This window comes from Vulpes vulpes, chromosome 3 (genome assembly GCF_048418805.1).
Source record: "Vulpes vulpes isolate BD-2025 chromosome 3, VulVul3, whole genome shotgun sequence".
Taxonomy (NCBI): Eukaryota; Metazoa; Chordata; class Mammalia; order Carnivora; family Canidae; genus Vulpes; species Vulpes vulpes.
This window is the reverse complement of record NC_132782.1, coordinates 149,013,175-149,036,690: the sequence shown is the minus strand read 5'-3', so window position 1 is coordinate 149,036,690 and position 23,516 is coordinate 149,013,175. Positions and strand designations below refer to the sequence as shown.

Below are 23,516 nucleotides of genomic sequence, written 5' to 3'. Positions count from 1 at the left end.
TTTTTTTTTTAATTAAGCTGAATGAATCCTAGATGTCCCTTTAAAATGATTAGCTTTAAATGAAAAGGTCATAAGCAAAGGGAAAACAATATACACGTCTTGCCTAATTCAAATAGCTCTGAAATCTGTCCCTCCTCAACTCTTTAATATGTCATTTTAAAATGTGTCCATCCACCAACTGGCTCAAATCAAAACCCTAAAATAATGAGTGAAATATCTGAGAGGAAATTCAAATTGTGTTATTCTTATCCCTTTTAAAAAGTTAACCTCTTACTTGGTCTGACAAGGAACCCTTGGCTATTATCTTAGTAGCTAACTCTGTCTCATACATATATATTTTTTTCTCAAAATAACACTGCTCTATATATAGATTCATAAATTATGAATCTATATATATTCAAAAAATGCTGGTATCCCATTTATTATTTTTTCACTACAAAATGCAATCACTATTCTGCACTTGTAAAAACATGGGGATTAGCAGAGGATAAAGATGCTATGACCTGGAATGGAAATAAGCAACCTAAGTCATGAATGCCTAACTAATCCTTTTAATTTAAAATTTTTCCTGTTATGTCAGCATTCCTGATGTTATGCCCTAAAGATAGCATCAATACATTAAGTCACAGCTTAAGCGAAGTGACTGGCATGAAGCCAGGGAGAAAGAAGTATGTACGTGCGTACAACCAATAAATGGCTATTGAGTCCCTAACATTTGTCAGGCACTTTCCTGGATATTTCGGAGTCAAAAAATAAAAGGATTAAGACTCAGCCCTCCCTACAAGGAGTTCACTGGGGTTTTTAATGGGAGTCCACACGCAGATTGAGGGGGGTCGCGTGCATCCTGCTCACATAAAGTAGTCAGTAAAATGTTAATGGTATATATATTTTTTTCTCCCAGGTGTACAAGTTTCATCAGATTTTCAAGTGGGTTCGTGACCACAAAAAAATGTGTAAGGACCACTGGTCTGGATGCAAGACAAGTGTGGGTGAGGAAGTTCTGACAGCTTAGCACAGACGCTGCCTTTTCTGAGCCTCTACTGCTCCCGTGAGATCACGAACCAGAAGATGCTGAAGGGATGGGGAGGTAAGTGGTGTGGGGCAGAGAGACGCGAGGACATGGAGCCACTCTACGATTCTGCAAACCGAACTTTGCCACCAGCCTTCACTATGCCTATCTTCCCCTCGGCCCTACACATAATTAATTCTTATTGTTCTGCTGCAAATCATAAGATGTAAAACAATAGCATTCAGAGATCCAAATTTTCTACTCTGCTAAGTTTGACATATATAAGGGTTCTAAAGGGGTATGCCATTTAGAATTTAGTTAATGGAAACAGCAAAACCCTAATTATCTTGGCAGTAATTTCTTAACTAGCCACATAATTTGGGGGAAGTAAACAGTAAAATTATTTCGTAGATCAAATCGTATTGCAATGACTTCCAAGAAGACAAATCATTTCACCAGGCTCTCATTTTATTTGCAGGGTTTCTCAAAATAAGCAGACCAGCTAAAGCTTGGTAATCTTTTATTTATAGAGAGATTTTCATACTGATAGTGTACATTGCATTGGGATTTGACACGTATTACTTACATAGTTATTTTCTTTGTTTTTTAGGGGAAAAAATAAAGATACTCCAAGATAGGCAACAAATGCAGCTATTCTGAAATTCAACACACAAAACAACTCAGAATTACAACCGAGAAAATAAAAATGTCATCAGTCTGAGCTTTTAGATACTTAACCAAAATACGTGTTTCAAGAAGTAGAATAAATATCCATTAATTGTTGAAGGGACTTTTAACAGGCAGCAGATCTTGCTTAGAGGGTTAGTTCCTTTAAAATATTGTCACATTGTATTTTGAACAGTGTGGTAAAAAAAAAAAAAAAGCAAGTACTGCTTTACTGAGTCTTAAAGTGAGTGATAAATATTGTCCTACTTCTTATACATCCATTCTTAGATATCCTTTTAATTACTATTTGCCGACGTGATTTAAAACTTAAAAGCAAGGACAAAGCATGTCAGAGCAGAGTTTCTTTTCAACAGGACGGGCTACAAACTATTCAACCCTTTGATTTCATTGCCCCTATCCAGCCACACCTCAAAAATGATGCAACTCGTGAGCAAATCAGAAGTACCGAAGAAGAACCGTCCTTGTCACAACTCACTAGTAAGCAAAGCTGCTTATTTAAATTCCAATATTATCCTTCTTGCTCCAATTATGAAGCTCAGCAGTTTTCATGAAACTTCCTTCTATAGAAAAAGGGATGATTCAGATGGAAGCCAACAGTGTGCAATATCTATCAATATTACTTTTTTTCTCTTTCTCATTTCTCTCTCATTCACAAATGACAGCCTATTGAAAGTTTATCAGAAATACCATCAACTTACTCATTCCTTCTATGTACAGGAAGCAGTACATTATGGATTTTTGCACCGTTTTGATCTACAAAACTGTTCTAATATAGGATCTTGTATTGACGGTACATAAAACTTCATGTACTAATTTGTGGCCAGGAAAATAGGATTACTAACCTCACTGAGAAAATCTTTTTCAAAGAAAAATATTATTTCATTGGAATTTACCTTCTCTTTACCTTTATTTTACTTCGATTACAGAAAAATCACAGCCAATAACCTTTTCTAAAGACTATAAAAGAAAAAAGAATATTTAGAAGAAAGTGTCTATTCTGGAAGAAGTGCCATTATTCAAATGAGAATTTCACTAAAAAATAGCTCAATTAACCTTATTTTTCATGGACTCTAATAGTTAAACCAATAACCTAATCAATGTCGATACACTCATAGGTAGAAGTAAGGGAAAGATTTCCTAGAAGCTGGCATGATACACACTGCCAACTGCCATGTAACCACAATGATTCCAGCTGGACTGGAATTTCTGAAAAAAGAAAAAAACCGAAAACACCCACCAGAAACAATGCATTATTTAAAAAAAAAAATTACTGTGTTAATATGCACTGCCTAAAAAAGCCTATTCACATAAATCCAGATGAGCAAACCAGAGTTTGTGAAGATATTCTTGAGGGAACAATTTTATTGAAGTCTACATCCCAAATGATACCCAAAGGACTTATTTTTTTCCAAAGTTTCACAAATTAGGCAAAATTGTTCTAACTGTTTAGATTCCACATCATTATCTATCTGAACATCAATAAATACTACCTCATGTATGTCAATATAAGTACTTCCCATTGCATGAAGAACCAGGGGAATACAATGACAGTCCAATTAAATAATAAGGTGTATGCTCCAAAATGCTTATAAGTTATTTTTCCATAAATTGCAAATCTGGACATTTTAAACCAATAGAAATAGAAAAAGGCATAATTTTAGGTATGGCTCCATCATTACTACTAGACTTATAGACCCTTATTTACATCATTTATTCAACTTTTGACCCAGTGATCAGTTATCAGATATTCATTAGTCTGAGTGAGCTCTGTGTATTTTGGCTCCTCTTGGCTCTCACCATAATGAGAAGTGGGGCAAGCAAAGAATGATTTACGGTAGAACAAGTAGGAATTCCCTGTAGAGGGATCGAGAATGAGTATGTACACCCCATCCATGTAAGTTTTATATTAATAATTTGATATTAATTAATTTTAGAGAGTGAACTATGTTTTCTTATAGGTAGATAATATATATTTATTATCACATATAAGGTGAACTTAGAAATATGTCTCTGATATACAGTTAATACATTAATGATATGGATTGTGTACAAGACACTAATATTATTTTTGGGAAATATTCCTCTTAATTTCTCCCTTAAAAAACCAAAACCAAAAAAATGACCTCATGGATTCAGAGATGATAACTGGTGGTTGCCAACAGCAAGATAATGCGGGGAATGGCAAAATGGGTGGGGGGGGGGGTGGTTAAAGCTACAAATGTCCAGCTATAAAACAAAGTAAGTCATGGGGATAGAATGCCCATCATGAGGACTACAGTTAATAATATTGTGGTACATACTTTAAAGTTGTTAAGGGAATAGATCTTAAAAGTTCTCAACCATAAAAAAAAATGTATAATGTGTGGTGATGGGTGTTTACCAGACTTCTTGTGGTGATCATTTCACAATATGTACAAATATTGACTCATTGTACATGGCATGCCTGAAAATAACATAATGTTCTATGTCAATTCTATGTAATATTTTTTAAAGTCTATCTTTTATAACTATTTTATCTTCTATGTATACAGGGGATGAACTTACCTTCCCTAAAGCTAACGGTTCTTCAGATGGGATAATGAAACATCATGATTGTAAGGACCATTATTTCAGGTGGCTTATTATTTGTTTCTATGCTAAAATTATTAAGGGTATAGATTTTGGGTCTTTTCTTTGCATTTGACAGCACGTCCAAAGTTGGGTTCCTATGTATAATCTTAATCTCCCCAACAAGTATAAAAGGAGCGTAAACAAAACCGAGTGGCAGGCAGTCTGCCGGCCTTGTCCTGAGCTGTTACTCAAGCAATGACTATTTTGACATGTGTGGATTCTGTAAGACTTTTCCTAGTGCTGACAATTTTTCTTTGGTTTCATTTTGTAGCTTATTGAAAAAATTTTAATGTTTACTGTTGCAGAACGCCAACTTGAATTTTCTAATGCATGTGGTATTTTGACATGCTTTTTTGACCATCATAGCTTGTGGGTCTTTCAAGGAAGGCAGGTCTATGATCTGTGATGCTGTGTTATTGCCCATCAGTTCAACCTGGAGCAGAAGTGTGGTGTCTTTCTCTTCCACCATGTACCTTGTCAAGGCCTTAATATTCATAAAAAGAATGTTAACAATATACTAAAGTGTGCTGCACTTTAAAGAATACAGCTCTATAATTGTGGCCACATGGAATAATTGCTCTCCAGATACTCATTGGCAGGTCTAATCTTGAAATATCTGTACCTGAATTCCTTTTCAAAGACCCACTGAGAGAAATAATATTTGTTGAAGTTTGACTAAGAAAGGACAGGTCCTAACATTTACTTACAGATTTAGGTAATAATCAAAAAGCTATCTTCCTGTTATTGAACTGGCATCTTCGTAAATTTACTTGCAGGTTTTTAATTTTTTTCTTTACTCCCTTGCACTTTGGGTTATATTAAGAGGTGCTATAAAGAACAAGTCTCCCAACCAGTGCGGGGAGTACCGTACAGCTACTGTTGAGATGCCCCTTACAGCTCACAGTGCTTCTCTGGGCTGATTCACAGTAGAGATGCTGCTCCGTCTTGAGTGACAGGACCAGGATACTAAAAAATATAAGTGTTAACTTTGTGGATCATGGAATAAATAATTAATCCTGTTTCTCTCCATGTACTGGCTGCTACAAATCTTAGAGCTAACTTGACCCCCGCCGCCCCCACCCCCCAAACGAGCTCGAAAATTACTTGGAAATCACGACGTTAACTTTTATGTTCTAACCTCACCACGGACTGCATCCCGCTCTGCTTTGTTATCATTGCCTCCAATTTCTTCTATTTATCCTGGTGTATTAACTACTTCTTTATAAGCCTCTTTAAATCCTTTCCGATGTAAAAACAGAATGTTAATAATAAATGGTGTTTGAATGTGTTGTCTTTCTGTTTTACAAAGGCCTTCTCCAAACAATGACTAAGCCAGAGACAAGGGGCTAATAACACTGTCATAGTTTGGAATCTTTGGGAAGCAGACACTGACATGAGAAGGAGTCTACAATGCAGGGTATTTATTAGGGAATACCCCTATGTAAATCCTTGGAGAAGGAAGAGGAATGAGATAGGTTGGAAGAGAGCAAAAAGTTCAGCAGTAGAGCTGGTCCACTGTTCTGGAGTCGAAATGACTCCTCAGAGTTATCCTACTTTGGGCTGAAAGGGAGGGGTCTCTCTCTCGTTTTCTCTCTTTTTAAGATTTTATTTATTTATTCATGAGAATCTCAGTGTTGCTGTCTGTTGAAAACACTCCCAACAGCTAGAAAACCAAACCCATCCCTGGAAAGGAAAGTGTGCCAAACCCTCGATCACCGATACTCTAGGTAAGCCAGACAGGCTGAGAAAATAGGAACGACCTGGGGAAGTTACCTTAAACACCTTAAGAAGTTATTTTGGTCACAGAGTCATGTGTGCCGGGCAAATCTTTGACTCCACAATTATTATCTCACTTTCTGCCCATGTACATCTTAGTGGATCATCTGTCCATAGTCTCATAAAGCTGTAGTCAAGGTATTATTGGGGGCTATTCGGTCTACGTGTGTTTGTTTAATACACAGTATCTCTGAATGTCTACTTTGTGCTATAAAAGCATCAGACATGGACTCAAATAGAAGCCATCTCTATCATATTCTCAAGTGTGCAGTATTTACGTTCCACGATCCCTGTTATTGCAGGATTGTTAATAGGCAGCCCTGGCTTCATAGCTAGCCCTCCAGCCCTGGACGCTCTCACACTCATGAACAAGAAATGTTACTCTTAGTAAATGCTGCACCACATTATTTAAAACACTGGATATTTAGGTCACTTCATTTATCATGATATATTATATAGGTAATGAAAACGTTATTTTCTCATTGAGTCTATTTCTAAGCCCTTGAAGCGAAACTCCAGTTCTACATATTCTTCACATCCCATCATTATGTATATTGTTCTGCTAAATTGGTAAGTGCAAAAAATAGAAGAGAACATACTTGCAGCATATATACTGAAAGGTACTACTATGTCAAACTTAGTTTGCATTGTGTTCATTGCAAGTGTCACGCAAGTATTATGGAATATTTTTCATTTTTTAACCTAGATAACATTTTTTTCCCTTGAAAATCATCTGTGGCCTTTTGTTTGTTCATTTGTTTGTTTGTTTTTGTTTGGCTTGGTTGTTTTTTTTTTTTTTTTTTTTGGTGGTTGTTGTTATCATCATCTTTTTTGATTTCCGTTGGCATGCACCATTTGATCTTCTAACCCAAGTCTTGCTCTTTCAGATGAGAAAACTAGAGTTTAGAGAGGCTTGATAATTACCCATCCATGAGAGAAAATTCAGAATTGGAATCCAGGCTTTCCAACTCCTACTTCAGTATTTTCCCCCCATTGTTCCAACCATTGGTATTAATAGCTTTAAGAAATCAAAGCACCAACAAATCTCCAGTGCACAATGTCTGTGTTGGCAAGATATCCCTTCTATTATCCCCTTTCTCAAATGATTTCTTTAAATAGCTTCCTTGAGTATAGAGTTGCAACAATTAAAGACAAGCTTTGTTTTTACTACCCATGCATGTGTTTGACATCAGTGATTAATACAATCTTCTCTCAGTTGCTAAATTTCTTTATCCTGGTGAATAAAGACTTGACAAATTGTTAGGCAAAGAGCGTACACTTCAAAACTATTGAGATATACCTGAGTATCAGACAACCTAGGAAATATAAAGACCGAAGAGATGTGCACATCAGCTTATTTTCATTCATCAAGAGGAAATGTAGCTTAAGTGGGGTTGACTTTTTGTGACATTTGCTTAGTTCTTGAATTGACTGACAAGCCTATTAATGTATTCCCTGAACTTTATTAACGTAATTGGAAAACGGCCGACATGTCAATCAACTTCTAATAAGTAATTATGTTCATAAATACTGTAAAATTATTAGCTTTTAATTTGACCCAAACACATACTTTCAAAAGAGTAACATGAATTTTCTTTTTCTAGAAGAACAAAATATTATAGCGATAAAACATTCAGTAAGTATGTTCCTACAATGCACTTCCTAAAATGGAGTTCAAAAGTTCACCATCACCAAATGGCCAACAAAAAAGAATGCCATAGTAAGGCGTGTAAGGGTTTTAAAAATCTGGACAATGTCAAACAATTTATGTAGCATAAAGTTATAAAGACATGCTATGAAATTAATATGTGCCTGCCCATGGCTCCTATATCCATATATCCATAGTCTGGTTTAAAAATATAAGCCTACTATGGAACAGGACACAATGGGCAAAAGAAAAGAGGACATATTTAGTGTCCAGAAATACATCATTTAGATTTATCAGAAGCAAAGCATCTATATCTCCAGTGACTCAAATATAATTATTAACCAAGTGTACTTTTTTCTCATCCAATAAAAATCTTTCATAGTCTTTGAGCTAGAGAGTCAAGTCAAAGGGCGCAGACTAAACAAGAGAACAAGATTAGGCCTGGATAACAGAAGAAATGTGTTTTTGACTTGTAATCCCATGCCAGTTTCTGAAGCTGGACAAACTCTTCTGCCCTCTAGAATCCCTGGTAATCTCTGAATAAAGATAGACTTCTGCAAAAACTTTATTATATTCTCATAAGAACATCACCATGGTGTGCAATGGTCTGTAATAAGAAAAACCACTGGGGAAATTTCTGGACTTATTGTTTACCTTATACTTACCTCCTTAAAGTTAATTATTTAATATGTTTAGACTTCATCACAGAGTTAAAATATTTACCTTATAAACTGAAGCTGTATTTGAATCCAGGTTTGCCTTTATATAAGGAAATAAAGCTCCAGATGTAAGTTAATAAAGTTCCAGATGTAAGCCATGTACCTAAATTAATTTTTGAAGGGTAAACTCAGAGATAAAACAACTAGCTTGCTCACTCAGCTTTCTTATTAGGAATAAAACATGCACTCCCCGGCACCACATTATCATATAATTTGTTATTAATTTTACTTAGAAATGCTATGATGTCGTTTTGAGATCCACAGCATAATATTTCTATGCAACCACCACATGATTAATCTGTAAAGCACAAGGAAATAATGTAAAAGGGCAAGAATATACATTTCCTATTCTACTAGCATTATAATTGCATTTTTCTTGAGAAGTATTTATATTGGGGATAAATATGCTGTTACATTTTAGTATTCAGGAAAAATAAAATAACTTGATGATTCTGTTCGTATTTGGAGATTATAAGTTAGCTAGAATGATTTACGATCTACTGAAAGTAAATCAAAGTATAAAGCATTGTGTACCATATTTTTTGAATTACTCTGTATTTAAATAAAGTAATTCTAGAAGGCTGTTTCTTTCCATTGTGACTCGAATCGTAAAAGTAAGCAGAATTTGGATTGAGACAGAGTGTTGGAAATCTGCACGATTACTTTTAAAGAGTTACTATATATATTTCAAAAAGTTCAAATATTTTAACGAATCCATGATGGGTTATCAAACATTAATTTTAATGTATCAATCACGGGTTCTCAAAGATTTATTGAAGGGGTGACTCAAAGAAAGATACTAAGTGAAGCATACATACAAAAAAATCCTAATGTGGTGTTAATGGATAATTTTTGTTCTTGGCAAGTGGGGATTTGCATGTCTATAATAGCCGTTGCGCTTAATGGAATCCAGGAACATAAATCCCTGAAGACAATGACAACGTACCTTTCAACACTGTCAGTTACTTCTGAGTCATTCTGATACCCAAATATTGAACATTGTTTAGTCCTTCACAGTATAGCAGTTTCAGAAATGCATACCTTGCACAGTTAGATGCACCTGCATTGTCCTCGGCGTATGTTGAGTCTGAACAGAACACGTGTAGGGGCCATCGTCTGTCACGTCCACATTCTGTATCTGGAGGCTGTAGTCCCTTTTATTCAATGTTGAAATTGAAACCCGAGGATCCACTGACCATTTATCACCTCCAGCAAAAATAATACTTGACCGGTTCAGCCAGGCACCCTTTGAAGCTCCATCTTCCAAATAACACCTACAAATTACCAGGGATAGAACACTATTAATCAAAATGAAAATGGAAGACAACATTATCTTTGTTCCGAGTACATTTCCATATGCGGAATTATAGCACTGCATCCGACGCAAACATCGGACAGAAATGCAGAAAATGCGAACATCTGAACACACCGCTACATCTTCCATTCCCAACGCAACTGTGAAACAATACGTATATACCGTTTTGTGCTGTTTTAAATATGTGTGTGGGATGTGTGTGTGTGTGTGTGTGTGTGTGCGTTTTAACTTGAAGCCAGTCAAAACCCTTTTTTGTTCTGTCTGGATGACAAGTAAATTTAAATAAAGTTAAATTCATTCAAATAGCCATATTCAACACTAAAACATTTTTCCTCTGGAATTAGAAGTGGGAAAGGTCAATGAGTTGGCTTGTTTTAACCACATCCAATTCTAATACAGTGGACCAGATACTAGATAGAAAGCAGAGAATCGAGAGCCATACCATGTTTATTTTTAAAATTATGCCTTTAAAGAGTGGTAAGCCTGTACATTGAAGCTATAAATTGCATTTTACTGAAAATATTGCTGTTGTAATTAAGGAAGACAAGGCTTACAGGCTACCTTTAGGAGCAAATTCTTGCTGTCTTTTCAATAAACTAACCAATAGTCTCTCGAGGAAGCATTCATTCAACCCACAAACATCCAGGGAGCATCTACTATTTATGGATTTAAAAACGGTATTGCCTTTGCTCTCCAAAACTTTTAGTCCAGTAAGGAAGAGAGTCAAGCAAGCGAATCAACACTAGACAGAGAGATCGTTTGATTAAATCAGGCACAAAGTATGGAAGAGAGTTATCTGACTCAGAAGGAGCCATTGGGGGTATAGAGGAAGACTTTATGGAACAAGGAATGCCTTGGATAAAGAGGTAAGGAGTGGGAGCCGTGACACTTAGACAGAGGTGCCATCTGTGGGTAACACCAGGGGAAGGTGAGAAGGAGAAAGCCACACATGCCGAGGAAGAACAAAGAAGCATGAGTGCGGCGTGGGAGGGGCGAGAGGTGAAACTGGAAAGGGAAACTGGAGCCAGATGATGACAGCAGGGGTGATGACACTTAGTAGATTTTAAGGCCAATTTTGAAGCCATTTATTCAGAGTTGCCTATTTATTACAAGATTCAGAAATACAGCTTTGTATCTACTAGAAGTCAGACATCGTGATTCAGGAGAGAAGAAGGCTGCGGTCCTATGACTTTGCTGAGGCCTGGAATTCTGTGTTTCATCTGGAAAACGTCCTGACACAAATTAAAGACTAGTTTTCTTAAATGAGTACAAAGCACACCTACGGAATGAAAATACACATACATCGAAATAGTTTGACAGGATTTCTACAGAACACCTCTGGGGATGGAACACAGGGTTTGAGATTACTACAAAACTGCAGGCTGAATGCAACAGGGTAGGCTGCTGCCAACTGTATAAAACTCATCAGTGGGGGAAAAAAATAAGGGACAAGGTACGCCGCAAAATCTAATTTGCAGTCAGCTTCACCATCTACAGAATCCACCCTAGTAAAGTCATAAAGGTCATTGTTAATTGAAAAGCTTTTCCTTATGTAATTAATGAAGAAAATAAAACCCACTTTCATGACATAATTAAACAATTATGGAATACTGTCATCCTTAATGCTGTGCGGAAAGAAGATAGAGGGGACATAGTTCCCATTTCACAAGATCACGTGTCCCCTGGTATAGCGTAGATCACGGAATCACCGTGACCAGGACTCTGATCATTACAAGGCTTGTAGGTGATATATGGGTCCATCAAGCGGTTGCTGTGTGACCTCTGCATTCACGGCCTTGGCACATCATCCTATCCGGTGCTCATTACAACCCTCCGGGGTATGGATTGCTATGCCCGATTCATCACTAGAAAAATAAATGGAATGTTTAGGTCAAATGACTTGCCCAAACCACCCTGTTAGTGGGTGACAAAGTGGAATTCAGAATCAAGCCTGGTGTTTCTATATTATCCGATATCCTTTCTTCCATGATGTAGATCAAAGACTTTTAAGATAGGCTTCAGAAATGGGAAGATGATCAGAATGTTGCAGAAATTACTGCAAGTAATTTCTTATTTACTGAATATGACCGACTGTTTAACCTGTCCTATTCTAAAGGAAGCAGAAAATTAATTATTCATGGACGTTTTACCGTGAAAGTGTGACTTAGAACCCTCGGCCTGGCATTTTCCTTTCCCTTGAGACAGAAACAGCTTTATCTTTATTTGGGGAGGTATCATCAGGAAGACCACAGAGATTAACTAGCCCTTAGATACCTGAGCGTTCATAGACCAAATCTGGGTTATAAATCCTGGTCTTAGCATAAGCACTATTTCCTCCGTTCTGGGATCATCTTAGAATTTAACTTCTTCTCCATGAAAAAATGAAAAGGGAGCTTTCTATGTCTCCTTGCTTGGATAAGTATATCTCACAATTGCTATTGGTCCTGACCCAAAGCTTTCCAAGACATACGTTATGAAGATCCTTGAATGAGACTCAACTGAAAAACAAAAGCCAAAAACTTTTTTTTTTTTTGGTATTACTTCTTTCAATTTCTGTAGCATTATTCTCAAATTATCCTAGATGGAATTTTATGAATTAGGAATAGCAGAATCTAGGAATGGCTTTTTTTTTATAAAACCATAAGATACTTTACATAGAGATGTATAGTTTTAAGGAGAACTATGAGATAATTCTATCAAATATATGAAATAGGTCAAACACACACATAAGTTTCCTAATTATAAGGACTATGTCTTCTTTCTACCTCCTCTTTGTTCTTCACATCCACCCTATTTTCTTCCCTTTACAATAGAAAGAGGTATTGCTGGACATGCATATAGTATATTAAGAAGGAATTCTGGAAGGAAGATAATCAGGGCATGACCGAGTAAGGTAGGTGTGTGGGGAAGGATGAAAGAAGAATGGCAAGTGGGGATAACTTAGTTTTGTACTTTTGGGCACCACAAAAATTTCTTTTTCTGGTTTTAAGAATTCTAATGTCTAAAGATATAAGCATGTTGGAATCCTGGCCCATACAAAATTCATAATTTAGGAAGGCTGATAAAATACATTCTTGAAGAGCCCCATCATGCAGAATAGGAAGTAAAAATAAATAATTCCGTTGTTATTATAATTGGATTATTGCAATTGCCTGAGTGTCTGGTTTCTGCCCCTGACATCTGTAGAGCATCATTTATTCTCTCTACAATAAACAGAATAAACTTTGCAAAGTTTAAATCAGATCATCAACAACCCTTCTTTTTCATTTCCTATTTCCCTCATAGGAAAAATTCCAATCCTGACAGTGGTCAATGATCTCACATAATCTTGTCCCTGATGCCTCTCTGACCTTAGCAGCTACCCCTCCTCCAGTTTTCTCTGTTCCAAGTTGAGGTCCCCTAGCTGTGCTTCCACGTCCCGTGTGCTCGTGCCCCAGGAAGTTTGCATCTGCTGTTCCTCCTACCTGGAACTCTCTTCCCCCAGAGATCCATATAACTTATTCCCTATCTTCCTTAGGTTTTTACTGAAGTTCTTACATATTAAAGCAAAAATAACACCACCGTCACAGTCCCATGAGATGCATTATCTATTTAGTTGATGGGTTATTTTCTGTCTCTCCTGCTAGAAATAGCATTCAGGACCTCTATCTGGTCACTTCTGTGTATTCCAGGGGCCTACATAGAGTTGAAAATAAATATAAATATTTATTGAATGGAGGGATGAAGGCAAAAATTAAGATACTTTTAGAAGAAGAAGGAACCCGATGATAAGGTCAACGAAAACTTCCAAAGTGCAACCTCGTCGTTGGGAAAGCAAAGCCAAGCCCACATTAACGTACAATAACGTACAATTAAATGCAAATAAATGCGGTACAAACAGTAACTGCTGCAGGATACCCAGGATGAACTAAGCGATCTGAGACAGCAGGTGGGGAACCAAGCTCAGTGAAGAGAGCAAAGTGGGAGGTATGAGGCACAGGTGAACTGGGCTCAGAACTACTGGAAATAAAACGAACTGCATTTAACCCTATACTTTAGGAACCGCTCTAACCCACTGAATATCCTCCTTATATGTGCTAGGCACTTTGTTAGGCACTTGCAATTACTATCCTACTTAATCTTCACATAACCCTATACAAGCCAGATACTATTATCCATTTTAATAATGGAGAAACAAAGGGACTGAGAGATTGTGTCTTGAACGAAGCCAGTTGGTCTACACTCAACCCTGGGCTAAACTATGTCAGACATTCCCAGGGTGAGGGATTGTCCCACTGGTGCTGGAGGGATTAATGCATGAGGGAGCAGTTGGTGAGGTAGACAGATCACAGGCTGGACGGAACAACAATTCTCAGGTCACAGACTCAGATCCTTTTTCCCCTCTGGACTCCAAAACAAAACATTTTAACAGCTAGTGATCTTAGGATCCCTTTGAAGTAGAGACAACGGCATTATCTGAATAAAAAAATATTTGATAATGAATATATCTTTAATTGAGTACGGCGTGGCTTTTCTTGAAAAAAAAAAAAAGGTTTTTTTCACTTGAAAAACCTGCTAGACTACCTACACTTCATTGGGAGATGAGTGAAGCGGATCCAAAAATACACTCTTCCCCATAAGCTGTGTTAACACCATGCCAAATATCATGACAAATACTTACATTTTGAGTCAATCATCTGGATGTTTTGTAATCATAGCTCCAAACATCTGGTCGCCGGAAAATGTATAGAAAATAACCTGAATATTTAATTTTGTTTTATGGTTGTTAATTATATAAACCTGGGCTTAAGACAGTGGGTGTTTTTTAATAAGAATGCCATTGCTGTTTCTGAAATGACATTACTACACACTCTTAGGCAGGCCCTGATCTGGGGGGTAAAAAGTCCCATTTGGTGAGCTGCTAGTTGATCAAAATGATGGTGGAATAATTCTAACAGGCTCTGTGATGATACCTCCTGTGATGATTAAATCTGAAAGGTGGATATCAGAAAATTTGGCAGAAATTAGCATATTGGGGCTATTTATTATTTCTTAAAGCTCTATTAAGAAAAAAAAAAAGCCTATGGCTGCTGAGGATTGATTTCTTTTTCTTTCATATCTCTAATTCTCCATAACACATTCCAAAAACATAAGCCTTAGCACCATTACCAGTCCCCCACACAGCAGGATTTATTCAGCTCTATGGAAAGAGACCAGCTTTTCATAAGACATGTTGATTAATGAAAGCTCCCATTAAAGGCACTAATTAATAAAAGAAGAAAAGTGCTATTACCCTTGGAATCAAAGCTAAACCATGTGAAAATGATATTCCTATGAAGGAGCTGGCCAGCTACCTTCACAGCTGTCTTTTCATTGTATCACAAAGTTCTAAATGTGACAGGAGAGCTTTCAAAAGCGTAAAGAAAAAAGAAAAAATAATTCACAATCCCATACAATCGCCATGCTAATTCCTCCTACAAAGAGTTTTGATATCCTGGCTTCCAGACCGAAACGAAGTAAAGGAAGTAAAGCAGAGATTAAACAGACCAGGACAAATTCTATTCCCTTTCCTACCTGCCTTTGCTTTTAAGGCACAGCCTTCTTAATGTCTTTGATGATAGTCATTCCCTAGGTAATATCATACATATGGATATCTACATTATATAATGCATGATGTTTGCTAGATAATAATATTATATATAACATTAGGTTGATTTAATATTTCCAGATCTCCTTTACCACTACTATAGTAGAAACCGCCCCGGGGCAGAAAACAAATTCTATTATCTTTCTATTTTCCCGTGTGCAGGGAGTGTGAGATTTTTGTCAAGGGAAATCCACCAAATCAGCAATTTGTCCAACGAGTTTCAGTAATTTGGTGAAGTACTCGCCCCTAGAGATGATGAGAATTATACTTTTAAATTTTAAAAAATGTGAAAATAAATAAATAAATAATAAATATTTTTTAGAGATACGTAGGTGAAAATGCCCTTCTGCAGGTAATGGTTCAGTAATGCTGCATGTCGTCTATGATAACATGATATCACGACAGCCAGATATTGTTGCAAGCCCAACGCATACATTTCTTCACAAAGAACTTTTAAAATAGCTCCTGTCGAGTACTGTTACAATGCCCATTTTACAAAGGAGAAAGTGAGGTATAGAGAGGGTGAGTAACTTGCAGATGACCTGCTTATCACAATCCATAATGCATGGAAATATCTTTATTATGAAACAATTGCATTAAATATCTAGGCACTTATTAGCTAATTAACATTCCCCAAGTAATATTAATGACACGTGTACATTTATTTCTAGAATGGATATTATGTCATGTTGGGCATATTTTATAAACAAAATATCCAATAACATTGATTTCTTATTTTGCAAGAGAAATAAATCTCTTTCCTATATATTTCATTCCAGCACTGCTTTTCAATAATACAGCTATATTAAAAAAAATATCTTGAATAAGAGATTGAAAGTTATCAGCTACTATCTACCTATACAACCAAATTCTCAAACTACTTATATATTTTGATACTGTAAATTGGAGGGGGAAGACCTGTAAATAATACTTTTTGGGTGTATGTGTGTTTGGAAGGGTCAATGCTAAGAACGCTTATGCTTAGAGTTCTTCAAGACACTATTTGTAAATCACTCAACATATAAATTCTCATTTATTACATAAGGTAAGTATAGATAGAGTGAAAAAGAGCCTGGGTGCATTATAACTAAAAGTAGGAAAGTCGTTACTGAGGTCTAACCATCATCCTCTGATAATAGTAGTAAGTCCCACTTGCGGAATGACGACTCTGGGTTAAGAGGTAGAGAAAAACGTTTAAATATATGGTCTCATTTAAAACTAACAAAACCACGCTGCGAGTTAGGTAGGTCCTACTATCCCTGCATTACGAACCGTGAATGCATGAGTGCAGGATTGATGAAGGAGGCAGAGAACGTAAACAGGAAGAGGTGCCACATATTTGAAAATTTAGTTGAGGACTAGCTTGGCTCCAATGGTTTTAACCATGAATCAAATCGAAAATTTCTTTGTCTTTGCCACTTTTTTAGCTTTCGAATTCAACTAAACCAGCTTGCTTTCTCCCACATGGACTTGAATGTGAGATATTTGGATCTGGAAGGACTTCAAATTTTCTGTTAACTGGCAGGTGCTCTGAACCGCTGTGGGGAGAATTTGTCTGCAGTACTGTCTCCCCAGCAGCTGCTTCCTGGAGAAGTTGGACTTTCACCTCAGGAGCTATAAAGGGAATGAACACTACATTCAAAATGCAGGCAGGAGATGTTTAAAATAGCAGCACCAGAGAGGGAGAATGCAGTCAGGCCCGGAGAAGTGGCTGCGAAAGCTCTGGGGCCTAGGCAGGCCTCTCCATTACAGCCTCTTTGGGATGGAGCCAGGGACAGACACCTCATTCTCAAAACAAGAGGAAAAATAAAATGGAATTCTGTACTAAAGACAATTATCAGCAACTCTACTCTCTTCCAACAACCAGCTTTCTGTTTAGGTCATTTAGAAAGTATTCTATGTGCACGTAAATACACATGATAAAATAAGAGATATACCAAATGGGTACACAGAAAATCTGAACGTATCTCTTTGGTCAAACTAATTATCAGTATACGCTGCTTCTTTACAGCATCGTGAATGCACAAATTCAGAAAACAAAAAGAATTATAAAGATTATTCTCCCCCGCGCTCTCTCTGCTTGTGTTGGTCTTTAAACATGCTGCTGGTCACTGCTGGATTTTTCTTCTTGCACATTTTTTTCCTAATAAAAATATTCTGAGCACAAATTTTATTTTATGAATAAAGAATGGCTACATAGCACAATTAATTAAAGCCAGCCTTGCAATCATTAACTAAAGTAGCCATTAATCCATATTTATCTGTCCTCTCTTGAGAAAATTGACTAAACCATATTTCAGTATGAGCTATGCCTTAAAATATAAATTAGGAAATATGCCCCAGAGGAAAAAAAAAGTAGTTTTTTTTTCCATCGCTTCCTGCCAATAAATTTAAACTGATTATATTTCCTCAAAAAGATGTTAAAAAGAAGTCTTAAATTTAAGGTTTTTTGTTAGATCACATGGACAAATTATTTGTCGTTGAGAGGAAGCACAGTGGAGTGATTAATTATTATAGTTTATGTTGGAGTTCAAATGCAAGTGTTCACGTGTACTAGCTGTGGGACACTGAACAACTTAATTTACCTAAATTTTCTAACCTGTAAAAGGGGGTTAGTAAAATTCATCTGACAAGATTGTTATGATGATCGTATTGGTTTGTTTAAGGTGTTCAGGATGAAGACAGTTATGTGGTTAGTGTGTAATTAAGAGCAACTATTATTAAAATACCTTCCTGTGGTTAGCTCTGTTTATTTTTTAAATATTTTTTATTGGAGTTCAATCTGCCAACATATAGCATAACACCCAGTGAGCTCTGTTTAAAACCAAAACCAACTACTACCACCATCACCACCAACAAATGGCCCTGCAATATGAAGCATAAGAGAAAGAAGAGGAAAAGAGGCGTTTGGAGAGTCTGGCTTGATACTGCAAAACATTATCTACAGTGTCATAGCAAAGTGCTGGATCGCATGAAATAATTTTACAGATAAATGAGTGAACCTTAAAGTACCTCTCCTATTTTATCATTCTTGAACTTTCAGAAAGGCTTTTTTTTTTCTTTCTGTTTTCTCTATCTTATAACTTATAAGCAGAATATACAGAAAAAGAGAGCTTTGGCATTTTATATATATTCAATAAATAAATATATAATTATATTGAGATGGAACATTTATGTTTAGAAACTAGCTCCCTGGTTTACTAACTATGGTTTGGGGCAAGCAATTCAATCTCTATTAAAGCTTTACTTATTTGCAAAAAGGAAACAGTGCCACCGGTACTAAGAACTCCAATTTTGGAATAAGATCAAATGAGACTGTGCATGGGAGATAGATTTATAAAGTTATACAGCAAAATGTAACTGTAAATATTTTATATTACAGCATTTTATGAGTTACCTTTCCTCAGAATTCTAGACCACGGTTATACGAATCTCTATTTGGAGATTACATGAGCAAGATGATGTTCCCAAATTCGGTGAGATGAAAAAAAGGTTACTGTTTCCTTTTTACTCCTATGGTCCATGAAATGATTTTCTATCCTATGTAAACTCTTTTAATTTTTAAACTGCCACCTAAAATTTTTAACATAATTTTATATATTTGCAAAAATTATAATTTCTGGTTATTATAAATATGGCTATTTTATAATAAACTTGATATTTCTCACTTTTAAATGTGTCCAAGGAAATCTAAATAACATAGTGATTGGATATTCAAATCATCCATTTAAAAAAATGAACAAGTTCTACTTTAAAAGAAATGTTATATTGTTTCTTTTTATTCTCTAACTCGTATTTCCATTCTATTTCTGCCATGTAGTTTGATCCTAAGCCAATTTAAAAAATTTTTTTTCAAGTATTTTATTGATACTTTATTTTCTCTTCAATAAAACCAAACATATAAAAAGTGGTTATAAGAAGCTCTGTATGACTGTAAGAATCTAAGTTGAAAACAATATTCTGGATGACTTTATTTTTACAATTACTTAGGAGTGTATAAGTGATCGAATTATATATGTCACATTTTGATACATATCTTTTTAAACGTTTTTTTTTACTTCACATAGTTAATAATGGATGTCTTAATGAGGCGGTTTTATTAAGATACATGAACAAACTTCCTTGCTTAAATGAGCATATGATTTGCTTACACGAGACAAGGTCTAGAATCAATTCTGAGAAATTTTGTTCTCTTAAATAAGGCTGGAAAAAGTCCCGTTATAGTGACACCACTCAAATCCCTAGATCCATTAGGGTGATGTAATTCTGTTATAATTCCTAATGCTCTATCAGTGTGTAACTATTAGATCTTTCTGCAGACATGCTGGAAGCAAAGTGAGAATTGCCTAAACTGTGGAAGGATTTGCTAGACTCTAGAATTACTCACTGTCTCTGCGTCAACAGCAATATTTTAGTCTTTTGGTTTTGTGACTGAAGGATTTGCACTTTGAGTGATGCTCCTTGATGTGTCTGCACATTCACAAGATTTTGAGAAAGACAATGGTGAAAGCAGGAGCTACCAATCCAATCTACTCCAAGGCATGTGACTTTTAAGAAAGAATTCATACGATAATTTAAGAGAAAAAATATTTAAAACCTATCTGTTTCTGCACAAGACTTAGAAAAATCATCATAACCCTTAAGGATATTTTTTCTACAGTTTAAAACTTTCTGGTACCTGGAACACTGTAACATATATATATATAATTTTATATATAAAATTGCTTTTACTGTTAAGCTATTTAACTACTTTTTTAAAGCTATATATATAAAACTACTTTTACTACTTTTTTAAAGCTAATATATATATAATATTATTATATTGTAACACAATATGATGTATTAATATTGTATTTTATATGTTTTTACCATTAAGCTATTTAACTACTTCTTAAAAGATATATATACATATATTACTACTTTTTTAAAGCTAATTATTAATTTATTATAATATATTATGTATATTACTGTTTTTACTGTTAAGCTATTTAACTACTTTTTTTAAAACTATAAGCACATTTGCCTCTAATTTTTCTACCTTTTAACCTTCAGTTTCTATCTACACAGGGTTAGGGGAATCAGAATTTGTGTGAGAATTATTATAATATTAGCTTATAGATCAACTACAGTGTCCCAAAAACATTCTTTATAAAGAACATTTACTTTTCAAGTATAGTTGCTTAAAAAAGTCTTTTCCCGCTGTGCTAATTCTATGTTTAAATTGCTAGAAATATGTTAAAGACATAACCTGGGTAGGACAGGCTGTATTATAATTGCCCATGCATATATCAGTAAACTAAAAATATCCTGTCTCTTAATACTAATAATAATGTCTTAGTTTTGTTAAATCCCATAAGCTTATTTTTTGTTGTTGTTGCTGTTGTTTGCTCAACATTTTTTAAAATATATGTGTTGGTAATCTCTTGAGAAACCTAAAATATACTTACCCTTTCTCTATCATCATCAATTCTTTTGTTATTCTTAAATCTTTGCTGCTTTGAGAGATACTTGTGTGCCTCAAGAAGTGTGTGTGTATGTGTGTGTGTGTGTGTGTGCAAGTGCATGAGGGACAGAGAGTGAGAGAGCAAGAGAGAGAGAAGACATCTGGGGCTAAAATAAATAAGAAATGAAAGTGAATATTTATAATTACAAGAATAGTAAATTATGGCAAAATTTGAATATGTAACCAACATACAATTTATATTCATTTCATCTGAACTCTTTCCTACAGAAAGTACCAGAACTTCCCCAAATATCAATGCGTTTCTGCTTGAGAATCCATCCAGCAGTAGCATCTAACGGACAGCTGGCCCCGTCATATCTCAGTGCCTGGCTGGCGCAGAAAATCAAGTGCCTCCAAGGGATGTAAAATTCCACTGTGACTTAGGCGAAGCTGAAATTTCAGCCATGGGTTTCTGGCTGGACCTTTCCTTGCTGGAATGCTGCATATTTTCTTATCTCCATGAATAAATCATTTCTCAAGGTCAGAATTCTGTGATTTTGCCATCACTTCCTCAAGTCACTCTGAAAGTAAACCCGAAGAGCAGAGAAGTAAACCCCCCACCGTACTGTTCTCTAAAAACAGGTGAACTGGAATCTGGGGAAATGCTGATACGGTTTCTCCAAGGATTCTACCCCGAATTTAGAACAACGTAGGGTTGAATCACAATACTTCCTGACACTTGCTAGCCTTAGAAATTTGGGCACTGTTCAATTTTTTAAGCCTTCACATTTAATTCTTTAAAATGGAAATAGTAACATATACTTGAAAGGGCTATTTTATGAGGATTAAACTGAAATGTCCCAAGGACAAGACCTAACTCTGAACCTCAGATGTTATTTCTCTGGGAAGTTCATCCTGACATCCCTATCCCAAGCCTTCAGGCAAGTTTAATGGAACTCTCTTAAAGCTTGCATTGCCCCCGGCACATTAACCGTGTGGCTTTACTAACCCACATTGTAAAACTGCTTGTTTAAACCATTTATGGACCCTGCTAAACTATTAAGGGCCCCGGTCGACTTATTCATGGTGAAGCCCAGAAATGAGTCTAGTGTCTGCCACATAGTTAGTGCTTTAAAAAACAACAACAAAAAGTTGTGTGTGTGTGTGTGTGTGTGTGTGTGTGTTGAATACTATGGGAACCTTACAGAAAATACTGCTTGACTGGTGCATAAAAGAGGAGACATCACAAACTGCCAGAAACAGGAGTGAGGTAAGACTAGGTCAGGGGAAAAAGGCTTAAATACAAGAGGTAGTAGCACTGCGCATACTCCTTACTCCTGTTGTTCTTTAATTCCTTTGCTCCTGGTCATCCTAAATTGAAACCCATACAGAAATCTCCGGGTTGCCTCTAGGGTTCAGAATGGACTATATCATCTAGAACAAATGGGCAATCCCACTGTCTACAGGGTTTACTGCTTGTCCATTGTACTATAAAAATAATAGTGATACAGAAATCTAGCTTTCAGGCACTGAAAGCAGAAATGCTATTTGTCTCAGAAAAACATAATGGAAGCTCATCTTGTGATATTTTCTTTCCTAAATTTCTCTAACATGTGAGGAAAAATTCCGGGGGTGGGGGCAGGTTCGATAAAAAGTGGTTGAGAAGTAGTCACAATGAAAGTGCACTTAATAAAGAAATATTTTGTCTAAATATGGGAAAGCCTTACTCATTTGACTTTCATTTGATCAGACAATATGACATTTTTAATAGTTGTTCTTATAAATGCAAAAATAGGTCTGTAAATTTTCATTTGATGATCTATAGATATATTCTTGGTTAAATATTATTAATGTTCATGTCATTTAGTGCAGAGTTTCTAGTTCGAGGCAGCAAGTCTTCCATTTCTTAGCAAAAGATAACCATGTCATTTACTCTCCTTAAATTTATCTGTACTTTCCTGATGAACGTAATAGTAATTGCTTTTAGTATAACTTGTAGGTAACACAATATATATTTGGGGGAATATAATTATACATAATACATGTATGGCGATAATAAATTAGAGAAAGAAAAGAAAGGACATTAAGTGCTTTTTAAAATTAGAAATATAAAAACAAATAAAAAAATAATAAAATTAGAAATGTGAAATTCAATGAACTTTAAAATGTTGAGGCTTACTACCCTTGGAATTCTTTGTATTTCAAACATTTTCATCCTCAAAGACTTTGTTTTACTCTTGAACTGGTTTCTTATGTAAGGAACTTCTTACCGTTTATTCTGTGATTCTCTACCTTAGCCATTAATCTCTCATGTGAAGCTGTCAAAATCTTTATGAAAATCGAAGTGTACTGTGTCCACTTTTCTTATCTTTCACGCTGCCTTATTTCCAAGCGGCCCTGCAAGTTAGTTAAGCTCAAACTGCCTTGTAAAAATCATGTTAGAAATACAGCCACACTTTCCTTAGCTTTTCTTCTGTTACCAATATTTCACGATTGTCTTTGCAATCAATACTGAGCACACGGGGCTATTGTTTCCTGGCTTGCTTGTCTCCTAGGCTCCTTCATCTACGACTATCGTCTGAATCAAAAGGACTTCATATACGTCGGACCACATACACACATGCATCTTTTTCTCTCTCTCTAATTGGCCTCTAATTATGAGCCTTTGAAAGAAGCTATCGCA

General features: G+C 35.8%; 1 protein-coding gene across 1 annotated transcript in view; it reads right to left on the bottom strand.

Moving 5' to 3' along the window:
- Positions 1-23,516, bottom strand: part of NEGR1 (neuronal growth regulator 1) — an 809,911-nt gene that overhangs the window by 462,911 nt on the left and 323,484 nt on the right. The window contains exon 2 of the mRNA XM_026018093.2: positions 9,491-9,723. Within this exon, the coding sequence (XP_025873878.1) occupies positions 9,491-9,723 (233 nt within the window). The remainder of the gene's footprint in view (positions 1-9,490; positions 9,724-23,516) is intronic.